The 18,142-nt window shown below is 41.0% G+C and overlaps 1 protein-coding gene across 3 annotated transcripts in view; it reads left to right on the top strand.

Moving 5' to 3' along the window:
• Window positions 1–4,435: 4,435 nt before the first annotated feature.
• The window catches only part of pde7a (phosphodiesterase 7A), a 28,799-nt gene continuing 15,092 nt past the window's right edge, over window positions 4,436–18,142 (top strand). For 2 of the 3 annotated variants that reach the window (XM_084710430.1, XM_084710432.1), the window contains exon 1: window positions 4,436–5,513. In XM_084710430.1, the coding sequence (XP_084566556.1) occupies window positions 5,376–5,513 (138 nt within the window). In that variant the 5' untranslated portion in view covers window positions 4,436–5,375. The remainder of the gene's footprint in view (window positions 5,514–18,142) is intronic. The other variant, XM_084710429.1, reaches the window with a different exon arrangement.

Genomic DNA, 18,142 nt, shown 5'->3' on the forward strand with positions numbered 1-18,142 from the left:
GTGAACTGGTTACATGCTAAATAATCAGTGACAAATCATGCGCCCTCAGGGTTTGGCCAGTTACTCACCACATAAATCTGGTGTTTCAACAACAAATGGTAGGCATTCATATCTTGGTAACAAAATTAGATTATCTCTCCACAAAAGAGATCCATTCACACCATAGTATCAAATCATTTTAATTTTTTAAAATTTGTTTTATGTCTATTAGATAGCTTTGGTGCAGGATCAGGGTGCTAACGTATGACCTTCAATATTACAGTAGTAATAGTCAGTCTGAGTTTAGATTCTGTTGTTCTACCACTAAATTATTTTATTTTCCTAGCCTTCAAATTATTTTCGAAATAAAAAAGCCAATGAATGAGCAAGCAGATTGTTGATGCTGATCAAAAACATTATTCTGTAGTTTCTACTGAGGAGCTGTGATTATAAAAACCTGCTGGCCTTTAACACAGTAAGAGAGTGCTATCTAGTGGCAGGAAGAGGGCAAGCTGTGTCCAGTAGAGGCTCTACTACATACTGACATCATTGCAGTCGTCACCAAACAGGGCTTACGTTGTACAGGTGTCATTTAGATCTTATGATTCATACTCCTTTCGGTTTGTATAAATCATTCAGATGAAAACAAGAGATTTGTCACTTCAGTAACACATGAATAACACATTCAGCTGTCACACATTCAGTCATTAAGTTTAGCACCTCTGGATGTATTATTTTACACTTGCACTACATTCTTTTCAGCATTGCACATATCCAAGTACCAATATGCAAGATTTTGAAGTGTTAAAACACAGACTATGTGTCATTTCTGAGTTTGGCAGCCATCATATATTCTAGCTGTCTGTATATTGGAAACTTTATATCTAATATCAGTTTCACTGCACAATTAATACCTTCTCAGTAGAAACCAAGCAAAAAAACAAACACAAAAAACAAAACAAAAAAACAAAAAAACAATTGTTTAAAGTATACTTGAGATATGCTGTAATTAACCTAAATATTTAATTAATTACTTTTTGATTCTATAGGTGCACTGTCCACTGGCTCTTTTTCACCACAAGATGGCTCTACATACACACAAGAATACATTTTAGGTGTTGCAACATCATTTAATACAAAAGTATAGCACAATGAAAAAAATGCTGTTTATTTCTTGTGATTTAACCCAATGATCTATTTTAATAGAAGTAAGATAACATGTGCAAATGTACTTAATAATGAGTCATGGAAAATATGACACAGTCATTCAAAGAGGATGTGCAGTTACACCAAATATTAATATGCAAAACATCAAGAATCAGGAATGCCTGCGTATATGCTTTTGTGTATCTCTGTGTGTGTGTGTTTGTGTGTGTAAATGTGCGGTGGTGTGTTTGTTTACAAATGCAGGTATAGAATCTGTATGTCAAAGAGCACTATAGGTGTAAAACTGCTGCGTGGGCAATGAAGCAATAGATAATGACTCCTGCGATGCTCACAGTGTTGTCAGAGGGTAACAGGTAAATCAATTAGGGACACCATGGAGGATTGCAATCTGCCTCGAGAGAGCTCGCAGCGAGACTAGAGTCAGGGAGCGTGGAGCTCTGGGCGCTTCACAAGCAGATACTGTACCAAGGGGAATCAGCAGGTATGTGGCTCACCTGTCTTACGAAAGCTCCTGGGGCTGATGATAGAGTAGTTAAACACACCTGCCATGCTGAAAGGTGTGTGTCTGTGTGCGGTGTGTGTTAGAACACGTGCATGTGTGAGTGTGGCAGAAACGAAGGGCTGAGGAAGAAATTAATTAAATAGAAAAAATGCCTTACAAATCCTTTTCCCACGTGTACACTTAGAGGCGTGAGTGTAAAATATGTGCTGTCCTGTGCACACACGACCATGTGACGTGCCATTGACGTAGTTATGTGCCAGATCATGCACTTTCAGAGTTGTCTGGCAACAACAGGTTTGTAAACTGTGAATGCAAAAACAGTTTGTGTGTGTGGTTGACCTCTGCTCTGTTTGCAGCAAATACCAAATATCTAAAAATCAAGAAGTGACATATTAGTCAACTAACACTTGAGGAAAAGTAGCAGTTAGCATCAAATTAAATGTTTTTAGAGTGCATGAGAGTGAGAGGCTTTTTCAACTACTTGTACTCAACTGTACATCAGCTGATCTTTCGAAAGGGATAGTTCACCCCCAATCAAAAATACTCGGTTTTCCTTTTCCCTGTAGTGCTATTTATCCATCTAGATAGTTTTGGTGTGAGTTGTCGAGTTTTGAAGATATCAGCTGGAGAGATGTCTACCTTTTCTTGAATATAATGGAACTAGATGATATCCGGCTTGTGGTGCTCAAAGCGCCAAAAGAATACATTTGAAAAACTCAACAACAATGTCTCTCTCCACAAAGCATGACCCAGTTACTCAATATAATCCACAGGCCTTGTTGTGAGCAGTTTCATGTAGGAACTTCTTTCTTTCTTTTGAACTACACTCGTCAACCGAATTGCTGGACAGAAGGAAGCACGCATGGATGAGAGGTTATAGCTCAGCCAAGGAGGTCGCTATTAATGTTGACATCCTGTGCTGTCATGAGCAGGAGCCTCTCATCTATGAGTAGATGGAGGCTTCCTTCTGTGCAGGGATACGCTCGACGAATGGTAGAAAGAAATGGTTCTGACATGCATTTTTATCGCACTTTGTGCACCACAGGATGCCATCTATTTCCTTATATTGTAGAGAAGACAGACATGTCAACTGCTGATTTCACAAAACTCTGCAACTCACGCCAAAACATTCCAGATGGACAAACAGCACTACAGGGAAAAGGAGAAATATGTCTTTTTGATTTTGGGATTAACTGCCCCTTTAACCATTCTACTCAGGTTTGCAAAGGTAAACTTAGCTGAGTATTAGAGCTAGTTTGACAGTTCCTCTTTTCCCTCAAAAGAAATTCTCAGAAAAATCTTCAAAAGATTTTCAGTATTTTGGCGGGTATTGGTGAATTGGTGAAGGTTTGTATGATAGAGCATGAGTTATGAACATTTACAGTTGAAGCTCCTCCATGTGTAACTGTTTAACTATTATGAGTCAAAACTAGAGCCTGACCGATACTAGATTTTGGGGCAGATGCCAGTAACAATATTACAGATTAAAACGATTCCGATATTGACAGATTGGCCAGTATGGCAGTGATATATCAAATTTATCTTTATCAAATACTTGTGACAAAGATATTTAATAGAGGAATAATATTTTAAATGACATCAGGTCACTGATACCGTAAACTTTGTGTTTTTTAAACATATAATTATTTGTAATTTTTAAATAATCCCACCCAAATAGAAAAAAATGTATATATTAAAATTAAACTAAGAAATAGGATCAAATATACATAAAATGATGGCTAAAAAATATTAAGTATTATATTCTGACACAAAAATTGTCACATATCTGACAACATATATGCTGATGCCCATACAGACTGATGCAGATGTATATCAGCCAAGAAATGTACCTGTCTGGCTCTAGTCAAAATAGCTACTTTTGTCATTTCAAACACAAATGCTTCGCTTTTATTTAACACAATTTAAGTTGCACCACAGTATGCCTTTACTTCTAGTACTCTGTGTCTCGTGTGGCTGTCTACAACCCATGTGTTGTTGTTTTGCAGTGTTGTTGCCTAGAAAAGATGCCAGACCTCTTTGTGGGGGGTATGACTGTGGGGAACTACATTCAGACCCATGGAAATGGGGAGGAAGGGGATTATGCCTCCATTGGCACAGGGCCTGCCTGTTGCCATGGCACTTTCATTGTCCCCGGGCACATGGCACAGAAACCTCCAGTGAAAATGTCCCATGTTCAGGTCTGTTAATGCTGGGTTTTTCTTGGGGACTGGTTTGATTCACTCAGGTCAGCCACACTTCATCATGGTGTAGCTGTGGTCCAGTAGCTTACCAGCGGTGACAGAAAAACCCAGACAATGCATGCAGACAATAAAATGAGTAACTCAGACTCTGCTTTACAATACAATCTGCATGTGTCTTGAGTCACCACAAGCAGTCACATGGAGCAAATTGTCTCACTGCCTGACAGAGCTGCAACATTTTACTGTATTTCCTAGGCTGCATTTCAAACTCCCGGTGAGTCTCAGCTCCCAAGTAGTATGAGTCATGAGAGGAAGGTAATCACAGGCAATGATGTGGACCGCTGCAGGGCAAGCCCCGTTGTGGAGGAATACCCTTGAGAAAGTCCACGCCGTCTGCAAACGACTGCTCATATAGGTCTTGGGATCGCCCTGGCCGCATAGCCAATCGTGTAACTCGGCTTATGCGTTCTATGCGCTTTTGTCCAATGAGCGCAGACGTAACATTCTTCGCTGTAACGCGATTGGTCGACGTTAGACAAGGGCGTTTTTTGCTCGCTCCAACAGCACCATCTCTGGCAGGTGGTGTGAGCTTTAAAACCATACAGTAGGCTAATGTTTAGGACGATAGGTAGGTAGTTATAGGGGAAATAAACACTTAAGGTTGTTAATTTGTCGTTTTTTGGTCGATACTTTCGTTTAACGTGCCATTACGTTTCCTTTAAAGCCACCGGGAGTCGCAGTGAATGAGATGAACGTCGGGGTTTCCCTCTCTGAGCCAGACACTTTGTGTTTTAGCGGTGAATTAGACAACTGCTCCTTCTTCTTCATCATCATCATGCAGCTGGTGAAAAAAGACGGAAAAGCCCTACATGTTGATTATATTTCGCCTCTGGTGTGAAGTCGTGTGAATGAGAGCAGAAAACCTCCCGGCCAACAAGGTCCTCACATCCTGGAGCTGCCTCACCTCATCCGCCGGTGTTGCTGCTGCATACAATATGATATGTTGATGACATTTTTGGGAAGTGGTGGTCGTGCCTTTTGTTTTCATTTCGGGATATTGTTAGATGTGATATGCGGATCTGTGACTGTGGACGCGACTGAAACGCAAATGAGCGGACGTTTTTTTCTTCTTTGAAAATGAGGAAGCGTTTTCATAAAGACCCAGAAAATGGCAAGAAGGTCTCGTCGTCCGTGGGCCCGGATTTGAGTAAAATGAGAAGGAAAGGAGCAAATGCAACAGCAGCATGATTTTGACACCAAAGGAGGTAAAACGGTGGAGGTAGATAAGACGCAGCATCCATGAAGGCGATATGGACAAGTTTTGAGTCGCTCATAATGAACAGAAATACTTTGCAGCTCGATAGCAGATCGTTTCCACAATATTGAGAGATTTTTTCCTCTTTGGGAGATTTTTCTAACCCACCAGTCATCTATTTTTGCATTGCATTTGTTATCTTTTTTCATCATATATGTGATTTTTCCTTTATTTTTTATGTTTTTGATCCGGATCCAGCCCTGACTATTCAATGGAAGTATGTTATCAGCTGCCAGTTTTGCCTCTTGACAGGCCGGTTCCCAAGCATGTCCTTAGCCGGAGGGGAGCCATTAGTTTCAGCTCCAGCTCTTCTCTCTTCGGGGCTCCTGATCCGAGACAGCTGTCACAGGTAAATAAATTAAAAATCCTTACACTTAAATCTGTCTTTTTAATCATTTAGCCACAGTAGGTTTGGCTCTAGCACACAGCACTCAAATACATGAATAATCCACAGGAATCTTGCAGGTGGTTGTTGGATATCTAGGCCCTAACACACACACAGTTAACACTCACTTGCACTTATGTTTATGTTTACTTTATTAAAGAAGGAACAGTGCATATTAGTTAATAAGATAACTTAAGTCCTCATGTAATTGTGCTAGGTTGATGGTGTAAAAGCGCAGACAAAAACAGATTACCTGCATGCACATAAGAACAAATAGTGAAGTAATGACATAACCATATAACCATAAATATACTATGCAAACACACATAAACACAGTCAAAACATTGGGGAAGGATGACATAACCTCTGACATTATGTTTTATTGTCCAGTAACCAGTGTTTTATAGATTTGGAGACAGAGTTGAGAGATGTGATGTTCCTTTTGTTACTTACACTCAAACATGCATACACACACGCCCACAACATTTTCTTATCACTTACACCTAAAGCACACACCAAGCAGCAATCTCCCTAAAACCACTTTGCATTTGTGCATGTTGTCCACAGATAAAGGCCCTCATCTTGGCTTACACTTTAGCCAGCACTGACAGCCTAAAGTATACCAGTTTACTCCTGGGACTTGCTACATTTGTCAGGAGGAACGTGCCACACTGTTATTTATGCTAACATCCCTTGACACATTGACAGAAGAGACATAAATCATTGAGTCATACTTGAACTTCCTGCTTTCTCGGAGTCTTGAATTCTTGAAAATGTGCCTCTGGTAAACCAGCCTCTATATTTCTGCTCTGCGGTGAAAGAAAAGAGAAGGTAGACCACAACAACAAGTTTTTCGTGTTGTGGGGTCACGTTTTCTCTTAACAGAAGAACTGGCACAGCAGTACAATGCATCTCCAATGCATTAGCCAAACACTGAGTTGCTGTAGTGTGTAAGCATGTGTTTCAGATGATGTACTGTCCATTTGGCCTTTATGTAGAACACTTGCTTAACTAACTGTAACACATGTGCCTGCAACCCCAGCCCCAGAGAACAGTTGCGCATCAAGTCATGAGTCAATGAACTCTTTCCCCACAGTGTTACACTTTTTAAATGAGAAAAAAACATCCTTGCCATTGCTTCACTAGTTTTGCTCTAAAGCAGCGGGGTGTTTTCTCATCTCTTTGGGTCATGTCCTGCTAGTTGGTCATGAACAGAAACTCCCACGGCGTTGCATGGCATCTCCCAACACATTAACTAAACATTAAGTCACTTTCTTTGACTGTGTCAGCGTCCTCTTCAATGGGCTGTCCATTAGTGCTTTGTGCAAGACACTGCTCCACATAACCATCCATGTGTGTCTGCTTTGAACCTACCACGCCATCACAGGCAGCTCCCTCAAAGACTAATGCATAGCCATGGCTATGAAAAGCCCTCAATAGCCACGTTTCCACCTAATGAACCTGGACCTTTCAGTTCCAGGAACCTACTTTTCTCGGAACTAAAGGGTCCATCCTTCAGCCTATTGTTATCTATGTTTCCATTGCAGATGTATAACAAACTAGAATGCATTATTGTTTTTGCATGACTTTGCAAAAAAATAATGCCATATAAAATGACTAACAGACATTATTTTAGTGACACTAGCTGTGTTTACATGGACCCTAATATTCCACAAATAATCACAAAAAGGCAACGGTCACACGTCCAAATTTGCACCTTTTCTTCATGTGGAGTTCAACTTCACAGCCTCAACCAATAGAAAAGATGTTTGTGTTGTTTGCCTTAGATGGTGATGGCCACTTCCCTAAATTTCCATATGTCTCACTGTGGCCTAATAGCCCAACCAGAATAAAGTGCATCATGTAAACACTTCAGTCAGAAGAGACTGTCCCGCTTGGAGGGAATTTTCAATTCAGCTGGGAGGGGCATTGTAAACCTTTGATAATCCATTCAATACAAAAATCATAACCACATAAATGCATATTCTGATCATTTCTCTCTGGTAACAATAAATGTGTTCTCTCTGCACGTGTCTGCCCACAAAGGGGTAGGTGACGTGTCATGAACAAGTTTCCTGGAGGGACATAAACATAGTGCTTGAAAATGAAACTAGTCAGAAGCCGATACAACTTCTCTGTGAGAAACCTTTAAATATGTAAATATGCTAAGACCAAGACTCTCCCAGATTGGTCCATCTTGGAAATTACTGTGCTGAAATACTTCTTCTTTTTCTTGTTTAATGGTGGCTGGCAGTCTGGAACCACATTTTCTTCTTCTTCACACTTCACAGTGAGCAGAACCAGTTTGCGCATTAATGCAATGATTAATGCATTGGAGAATGTAAATGCATGAAGGGGCAGGTACATGTTGAAGAAATATTGTCCCTGTATATATGATGATTGCAACAACAGTATTCCTTCGATAAATGCCTGGACTTTGTTGTAGGTCGGCAGGTCATCGTATGCTTTGTTGGTAACACCAGCTGTTGATGTGTCAAAGCGCAGTGGACAAAGAACAAATCACGTATGTTTAGTGCTGCAAGCTCTGCCCCCAAAGTGGCTGTACTTTTGGAAAGCACTATGCCCCTGAGCAAAGTTTTTTAGGGGGAGAATAATGTTACCAGAACTTAATTCAGATTCTGGTTCCTGTGGTGGAAATGCAGGAGTTCCTCCGAAAGTTCCTAGTCTCTGGGGAAAGTTCTTGCGGTAGAAACGCGGCTCATCTCTAGTGGTCTTTTTTTTTCCCTTTTTCTTCTTTTTTTTTGTCTGGGTTTTTGTTGTGTTGACAGATGTCCTGAAATGTTGGATAAGCCGGCTGGACAAGACTTTCTGACCATCCACTCATTTTTTTATCCATCCGTTATCCCACCACTCCATCATCACTTAGTTAGGAAGACTTATAAAACTAATCCGATGGCCTGAAGCTGTTCTGCGCTTTGGTGGTTCTTGGACCTTGCTTGTGAGACCGCAACCCAAAGGAGGGATCCATGGAGAGGTCCCAAAACCTCAGGAGAAAATCCATCTCAGCATAATGTTAGATTGCTCATCCTCTGCATACAAACACAAGTGTAAAGCTATTGTGTCTCTTGGCCGAGTTCACCAGTTGATCTCTCAAGTGGGCCAGAGTTCATTTTCAATTGGCAGGTGTGAGGTGTACTCTCATCGTACCGCTTTGTTGTGAAAAAGGGGTCATTTGCACCAAGCAGTGCACTTTATAGTGTTAAGTGAGTTTCCAGTGAAACAATAATGATCTGCATGTCATTTTTGTGGACACATTGTTGAATTGCACAATGTTTACAAACATTTATTTGCTTTGAGTGACAGCGAGGGATTCAGTAATTCAACATAAAGACCTGCTGACATAGTCATTTGTCTTTTTTATCTTCCTGAATACTGGCAGAATTGGGCGAACATGCATGAATTCATACAGCAGTGTCACTCAGCCTTTGTTGCAGAGCAATTACACTTCTACAAATATTGTGTTTTGGGCCCTATTTATGACCATAAGGGTGCATTTGTCCTTGGTGGCTGCTGTGTTTTTGTGTGTGGTTCCACAGGCCTGTTGTTTGTGGAAGCAGTTCTGGACTACCATTGCAGAAAGAGGCAGTTAGGCATGTGCCTGGGCTCTGTGGGCAGTGGTTTGGCTCGCCGCCAGACTCACAGATGGCCGGAGTCTCAGTCTCTTTTCTTTCTCTGGCTATCTTGTTCCGCTCACTCACAAGCTCCCTCTCTTTCTTTCTCCCCCTCCCACCCTCCCCTTCCCTCGCAGATGAAGACATTTCCTCTTGTAAACAGAGGACGAAAGAGTAGGGTTGAAGACACGACAGAGTCTCAGAAGAATATGTCACTCTGTGGTCGTGGAATGTTTATAATGGGTGTAAATATGCTGTTGAAGAGGCGTTGAAAACAGCAACGGCATTAAATCAATGGACTCATTTGTCTATTACAATGCCTCCATTGTTTTTATTACAGTGCATGTTGGCTAATTCCTAAAAGTGACGTGGAAGATGATTTGAATTTGCTTGTATATAGTGATGTATGCTAGTACCCTCTGGTTTCTCTGGACTGAAGGGTAAACACAGAGGTAGATTAGATTGGTACAGAATGAAAGGTCCAGGAGTACAAGCCAAGGAGTCAGACACAGCAAAGAATCATGTGGTTCCCATTTAAACTACAGGACACACATGTATTTGCTCATATAGTTAGTTTGGCATTTGACATCTCAGTGATGTTGCACATGGCAGAACTGAGACAAAGTTTATATGCTATGTGGCTGTCATGAGTTAGTACTAGCAACCAGAAATGGCAAAAATACACACATTCTTTACTCAGTAAAGTTTAAAGATTTTATTTGTCTAATGTGGAATTATGAATTGATTATGTTGTGTTTAGAGTGTGTTCTCCCCATACAGGGGTGTCACAATTCTTCAAATCCACAGTTCATGTATCATCATGATACCATTAGATTTTTCAATTCAAACATTTTTTTTTGCCAGTCACCTATGCTGTGTCTTTGGAGTGTTGCTTTTTCTTTCATACATGTGCTAGATGCTGCAAGTAGGCGGGGCTGACTCTGAACAATTATTGAAACCGAAAGCTCATTTCAATTGATTTTCAAATTGAAATTATGACACTCATATGTAAAAGCGTAAGAACTGATCTAACTTATTTACTCAAGGCTCTGAAATGTACTCAAATATAAAATTAAATAGTAGCCGTCTGAAGGACATTAGTGCTGGCTTTTTCGGTGCAAAACAAACTGAGTATCACCTTTTCTCTGCAATTTAGTCTTCCCTTCTTTTTTGTTTTATCTAGTTATGTCTTTTGCAACAATTTTTTTTCTTGTTGTTTAACTCATCCATGATGTAAACTGATGGATATCTCCAAGCAATTGTCTTTTCTATGTGTTATTGTCCCATCCGTGTAGGTTGAAATCGGATTTGTTGTTGGGAAGACGGGGCAGTGATGCAAAATAATAATTCCCCTCACATGCATTAAAACTAAAAGTAAGCAACCTGCTTTGAAAATGGCAAGTACAGAAAACTCTACTCAAGTATAGCACACAGTTAAATGGTTCTGATGAGGCTGTACAATTAACATCTTTTTCAAAAGAGAAAAAAAACAGCAGAGATGCAAGAATCAATAAACAGATGCACGGTATTGATGGAGCCTCAGCAGTCACATGGCTGTTGGCGATAATGGGAGGAAAGCAGCTTATAGACGGGAAACACTGATGTGCTGTCAGCTCGGGTCCCTCATATCAGAGTCAGAGATATCATCAAGAGTATGTTGGCCACCGACCCAAGATCGGCTGCTTGTCATTGTAGATGTTCAGGGACAGTAGATGACAATAGGCCTGTGCAAAAGGGCGGGAGATAGCACTGCCTGTTTCATCCACACTATGGATGTTTCTGCACAGAGCATGATAAGGGAATACACTACAGTGCTTCTTTCTGAGGGAGTTACTTTGTTGATTTTAACTGAACCGATAAGGTTTTTTTTTTTCTGCTCAGTGCCATCGGATTGACGTAGTTTCAGGATGTGGTAAGAATGCTGAAGGAGCCGCTCAGACTCAGAGCCTGGTGTTTCACAACCTTTCACAAAAACTTTAACTCTCTCCCTGCCAAAGTTAGGTAGGTGTTCTGCGAAATTTTGTATGAAGGAGCTGGAATGAATGGCACTGTTTGTTATAAAGCGAGGATGTGTATTATTTAGTAAATAAACAGATCTTACAGATTGTCTTCATTAACATACACACACACACACTCCCTGTTTCTCTGTCTGTCTCTGTGTAAGGGGCCCCTCTTATCACATGACCATACTGTTTTTGTGCTTCAGTGTGGAGTGCAATCGACCGTGAGAATGTGGTTCCACACATCAACACACTAACGGACACAATGTCAGGGGCCAACTGCTGTGGCTGAATATTAATCATGTGTACTGTTGTTCTATAGACATAAGATGAGCCATGCTTTTATGCATTTATTTTAACAGTGGTACTTGTTTTAAACACCAAATATTTGTCCACAGTCACACTGGTTGGTGACTTGGGTTTTGTTTGCCCTCCTCAGAAGGTTACGACTTCCAAGGGGGGGCATTAAGCAGGCCCAGAGAAGCAATTAGAGCCTGGGGATGATGTTTAAAAATGAATGAAATTCCTGTGCAGGGTAGACAGCCTGTGAGAATATGAAGTCTTCCCCTTCCCCCACCCCTTAACTCTACTTGTTTCATGTAGCACTACTAAAAGCACGTTTATACTAGGCCCCGTAAAGCACTCTTTGTAAAGAAGGCTTAAATCATTTTAAGACACTTCACCCACCAGTAAAAACATATAAAAACACTGGTTGCAGATATATTACTGTTTGAAAAGCATGCTGCTTTGTTCTTTAGTGACAACACCGCCCCATCATTTGCCGGCTAAGGCATTGGGCCAATTCACCCCGGGCCTCCCCTCAAAGCAACAGCCTCCCTCTCAAAAACCCACTGCAGCTGGAGTGTGTCAGAGTGGACAGGGTTCTCATAAAACACTCTTACAACAGGTAGACTCCATCTAGGGCTTTTGTGTATGCAACGGCTGGTGCACAAACACACACACACGTACTCGCTCAGTCCAAACCTGTCCGCGTTTATGGCCCAGCACTCAGTTACTGGAATGTGCCGTCCCACACAGCAGAGCACTACAAGAGGTCATAACTCAGAAGGAAGCTTTCAGTTTATGAAACCGTGCTGAGTCCAGCTGCTTTTATCTCGGGAATTTACATGTGAGTGTGGTTAGTGTGTGTGTGCGTGCGCGCTGCGTTGTTTCTGATCAGTCAGTTTATAGGAATACTGCTGGCTTCCTCATTTGCTTTGCCACTTATGAACTGTGCAATAGGCCTGTCCTCAGCCAAGAATCCAATTTTAAACCTAATGACATCATAAAAACTAGTTTTAATGCCTGTGTTTGAAACAAGGAAGTGTGAGAATGCTGCACAGTGCACTGGACCGTTGGAATACCATTCAAAGGGCGTCAGACTACAATATCAGCTCAATCACAATGCTATGATGACAAGAAGAGAGCATGCTTGAAAAAGCCACCGGGCTGTTTTGAATTTGAGTTCTTGCAACTCAGCCAGTGCCTCTTAGATTTAAACAGACACACACACACACAATACATTAGTCTGTTTGTTTTGAGCAAACATCACCATGACAATAAGGTAGCTGTCAATGGGGATAAAAACCAGTTATTCACCACACCTTTTACTTGCAGAATGTGACCAGATAAGTAGGGTCCAGTGAGGTCACTTGAGTTCACCTTTCTAAACCTGTGTGATGTTGTTAGCATCTCTTTAACTGATGGAGTCAGAAACAAACATTGAAGTCATGGGGTAACTCACACAGTCAGAAGTTTTGACCCCCTGACCTCAAAAACCTGAGCGCAACGACCCCAGGCACCAAGACTAAGCTGAGATAAGAAACAGAGCCGTATGTAAACGAGCTCGCGAGGAATTGCAGGGAGCACAATGAGCCGACTGTTGTGCTAGCGGTATACTCCAAACAAAACTGAATTAGGCTTGCTCTCATCGCCAACTGGCTGCAGTTCCAGGTGGGTAAGCTAAAGGCACCCAAAATAAGAATTAAGTTTTAGTTAAATTTGTTAAACGCTTTACAGAAATAAACAAGTAAAACATGTAGCCTGCAACCAATTTTGGCAATTGTTGAACACATTTGTTACATGTAACTTGAACATTTCTGGAAGTAAAAAAAAAAAAAACTGACTTGACCTGATTTAATTTGTAACATTACCACAGTCAAGTGTCTAAAACATCTATGATCTATGTTATATATTTTGTAGACTTATGTACTTACTTATACGTCACATTACATTGTCCCAGATGTTTCCAACCATGTTCAAATTCAGGGAAATATGCATGGTGGTTGTTTAACTATAAAGACAACAACTCCCAGGATCCCATGCTGTGTGCCTGTGCAAAATGTTTTGACAAAATGAATTTGTGAACAAACTTTAAAACTGTTTAAGATGCATTTTATGCAGTAAGATGATATTCTACTCTGTTTTATATGAAGAGTGCTGTTGTTTTGATTAGTGTGAGGGAACACTGATGTCACATGTTACCTGCTCGCCCAGTGACATGACGTCTCTGTGGGTCAGACTCGTGACTCTACTCTGCTGTCAGACATGTTTTGCATAAATGATTTGCAGCAGTGTTTCGCGTCTTTCTTATAAAACCCAAACATATTCTTTACTTGCATGTTATGACATTTTGGTGGTGTGACATCAGTTCTCCTTGTCTGTTTTGAGGAGAAGAAGAGGAGACACAGGAGAGGGAGGGGGGAGCGCTTGTTTTGTGTGAGCGAGGCAGCAGGCGTCCTGCAAGAATGGTACAGGCAGAGACAGGAGGACAGAGAAAATTAGTTACTGTGGCAGTTCATTGATGGTAAAAATGAAACGTATGTGTGTCCTAATGAAATGTATGGAGGTGCTAGTGCTGCAATTTCTTTTTCCAATTCATGTTCTTACACATTAAAGCCACATACATTGGATGCATAAGTGAATTGTTACATCCATACTTTAAATCATGATGGCGTGACATTTGTTAGGGTCTGTACCAAACAAACATGTTACATTTGGAGAGCAACATTTGCATTTGTTGTAATGCTATTGTTATTATTTAACATTTTGCCTTTATTAAATAATTGTAGGTTCTTCAATTTGCATATTGCACTTGGCCATATTGAGATTTAAGTTATATTCGACAAATTGTGCAGCCCTAGTAACAATATCAGGTTATTGTCATTTGTAAGTATATTGACGGCTTCTCTTCACACAGTGTTAACTAATAGTCATTGTTGAGTAAGCTGCTCACCCACACAAGCAAAGTAAGCTAGGGTTTGTGTAAGCACTTTGTACTGTGCAATAGTGAGCTGCAACTATGACTTGATTTGACCATACATATATGCTTTTTCTGACTAATAATGATTGGGCTGATCAAGAGACATCCTTACAAAAGGCTTGTTGTATTTTGGGATGTTTCAAGCAGTTATCAGGATTCGTCAGAGATGCATGGACGATGACTTCATTCTTTAATAGCCCAGTGAGTCAAATTTCTTCCTTCACACCCAAGTTTTGCATGAGCCTGAAGTGAAAAACAAAATGCCACAAGCAAGAAGATTGGTAGAAATTTTAATCCTCGCCTTGCCTTGTTTGCCATAGGCTGTGGGTCAAATGCAAAGTGGCAACCGGCATGGCTCAGCAGTGAAGCGAAAGCATACTGTACAAACCTAAAGCTGCAGTCTCTCTAATGGCCACAAGACCCTGGCACCAAGAACTCTGATTGTATTTAAGTTATTAGAAAAATTCAACAGTTTCTATATTGATAATTCTATATTGATATATATATATGTATTTCTATATTGAAATGCAAATGTGATGCATTTTCCCCCTTCTACCTGCTCATGTAAGGAGATACAGCCGTCTTACAGTCAGGAGAATTCTTCTTAGTTTCTGGCTCTTTTAACTGACAAAGCTGCGTAGTGATGCAGTGTAAACAAAGATCCTAGCCTCAGATATCCCCTTAGAAACCCAAAGATAATGTCTCAGATATTTTGTTTGTCGTCATTCAGCCTATGAAAAGCTGGCAGATTTTGATTTAAGCTGGATACCTTTGCGGTGACGTATCCTGTGGGCAACCATGATCAGAACTTAAGATACGAGGACTGCACCACCCATGTTTCCAGTTGGAGGGATAAGATTCACCTCAGCTGTGCTTATTGCCAGCACTTCTTTGTCTAACCACAATTCTTTTTTTATTTTACACTGAAAAATTTATCACAAACGCACTATATAGTATACAGTATAGTTAAATGAGTTCACTGCATTTGACCCATTCTAACTATTAGGAGCAGTGTGCAGCGCCTGGGGACCATCTCCAATTCTTAGCCAGCGCCCTGGTCAAGGGCACTGAGAGGAGAAATTAAAGTAACATACGTGTTTTTGATGATGGGAGAAACTGGAGTGCCCACAGGAAACCCATGCAAACTCCACACAGACAGACACTGCCCCAGCTGGGATTCAAACCCAGGACTGTTTTGCTTTGAGGCTGACCACAACACCACCATGCGCTGTACTCAGTGACCAAGTCCATTCATGTTAAAACTTTTCAGTAGCTGTCTGACCTACACAAGACTTTTCATAGTTAAGGCTCATTTATGCTTAACTTTAGATACGCATGTGGATATGGAAGGACTCTGCCTTCATTTAGTCTGTATTTGTGTACATTTTCTGAAAGCTTACAGAGACAGACGAAACAGATCAGCACCACCTGTAGTCGTGGGGGCAGGAGTAGTTCAAACGTAACACAACCACATGACAAGTATTGGGAATTAAATTGCAATGTATTTAATTGCCACACAGACCAACAGCATCTACAACGCTGTGTACTCTTTTGCCTCTTTCTCATGAGGTAAATTTTTTACAACATAGCGGATGTATTGCTTAACACCCATGACAATGTACAGGACAAATGTAAGGCAAATGTGGGCTGTGATGTTGCATCATTTGAAACATACAAGTCTATTTTCTTAGATTAAAAGGGTCTAAATGTGCCTTGTGTACAAAGTTTTGAGTTCATTCTAGTTTCTTGCATGAAGGCTACAAATTGAGTTGATCAGTGTGCTGCAACATCATTCCTATGTTTTTATCCATCTCAGTTTAGACTCAATAAAAATATAGTAGTACTGTCTTCTGATTATGCAACAGAAATATAAGCAAGCAGAAAATGTTGTTACTTAAACAAAATCTAAATCAGGCTTGTGACTTTCAGAGTATAGCATAGTTTTACTGTACATGTTTTGATGCCAAGTGATGCTAGCTTGTAAGATGCAGTGAGAAAAACTTTTAAATCAGGCAGGCAGCTTACATTAAGAGGCATTTCAAAAAGAAGATTAACCACTGCTGAACTACATTCCTAATGTTTCATATGATTGAAATTTGTGATAAGCATGCACAAAGAGGAACAAAGTGCAACGTTAACGTAATTAGTGAATTACACATCTGTGATATGAAGTTTGAGTGCACCCTTTGACATCCCGCATCTCTCTCTCTCCCTTATTTCCTGTCACCCTCAGCTGTGAAGCATAAATCCCCAAAACACAGTTTTTTTCAAAGGGGCTTGAGTTCATCTCTGACCATGACAGGACCACTATGGTTTTGTGTGTGTTGGCACTTGGCACTGCAAGGCGTGGCCAGCGGGGTGTGTGTTGTGGGTTGGCCATTTCAAGGGTAAAACGTGACTTTCCCCTCCGTTCACAGTGGGAATGTGACATTGACAAAGTGTTTGCTCTGCCTCCTCCTTCTTACCAGCTCACAAGGGAGCACATGCCAGTGTCCACTTAAGTGCCAACTGGTGGCTGGTCCTGTATGAGTGTGTGTGTTTGCAAGCTCTGGCCAAAAGGTTTGTTTGGGCAAGTGTTGGCAGCACTGGTCACTCTTCCATTCCCAGCTCTAGAGCCAGCATTACACAGTTCCCACGCATGTTACAGCCGATACCAACTTGCCCTGATACACACTCTCACACACACACCCACAGACACATATATATACACTTACACTCACACAGGCCATGGTAGATACACACAATCTATAATATTCACACTAACCACTGGTGCTGTGTGTAAACACAGAGGCCTGTTGACACTAAAATACAGCTTTGCAGATTACCCACCCTGAGTCAAGCTGTTTGCTAGCCGGTAAAATATTAGCTTTGGATTGGCGGCTGTCATGAGCTTAGAGGACAGACAGTGTCAGGTGTGTGCATGTGTGTGTGAAGGAGATCGACAATAATCCTAAGTATATGAAGTAATGAGTGTACAAGCATGTACATTTGTGTTTGCACACGTTTGTGTTTGTGGTGTGACCTGTTGATGGTTGTCATTAAAAGGTCCCTGAACATAGACAGAGTCCGTCAGTGAGGCAACTGGCCAGTCATGCAGGCTCCCAGTGGAATGGGTAACCCTAGACGAGGGTAGCCCCAGAAGGGAGAGTGGGCCTGGAGGGAGGGGAGGAGGGGGGTAGGATGTGTGGAGTGCACGGAGAGGTGAGCCAACACCTCAGCGTAGCCCGGAGCAGCTGTCTGTCGACAGAGCAAATATGCAGTTACCACAGTCATACCTGCTACAACTACCACTGTGCTGCAGCAGCTGCCTCCTGCTGACAGACACTGTTGGCTCTGGATGGTGTTTCAGACTAGGGCTGCAACTAAAGACTGGTTTCATTATTGATTAATCTGCTGATTATGTTCAAGGTTCATCTATCAATCGTGTAGACTGTAAAATGTCAAAAAAATTGTGAAAAAATGCTCATTAAAATCTCCTTTGGTCCATAAAACAAAGATTCCTCATTTATTGTCATAAGTGACAAATAAAAGCAGCAAATCTTCACATTTACGAAGCTGGAACCACCAAATGTTTGACATTCTTTGCTTAAAAATGGACTGATATGATTAATTGTTTATGAAACTGGTTGGCAACTAATTTTCTTTCGATCGACTAATTGATTAACCAAATAATTGTTGAATACAGAGTGCTTCTAATTG

Source organism: Lutjanus erythropterus, chromosome 21, assembly GCF_056507025.1.
Source record: "Lutjanus erythropterus isolate fLutEry1 chromosome 21, fLutEry1.hap2, whole genome shotgun sequence".
NCBI classification, from domain to species: domain Eukaryota; kingdom Metazoa; phylum Chordata; class Actinopteri; order Lutjaniformes; family Lutjanidae; genus Lutjanus; species Lutjanus erythropterus.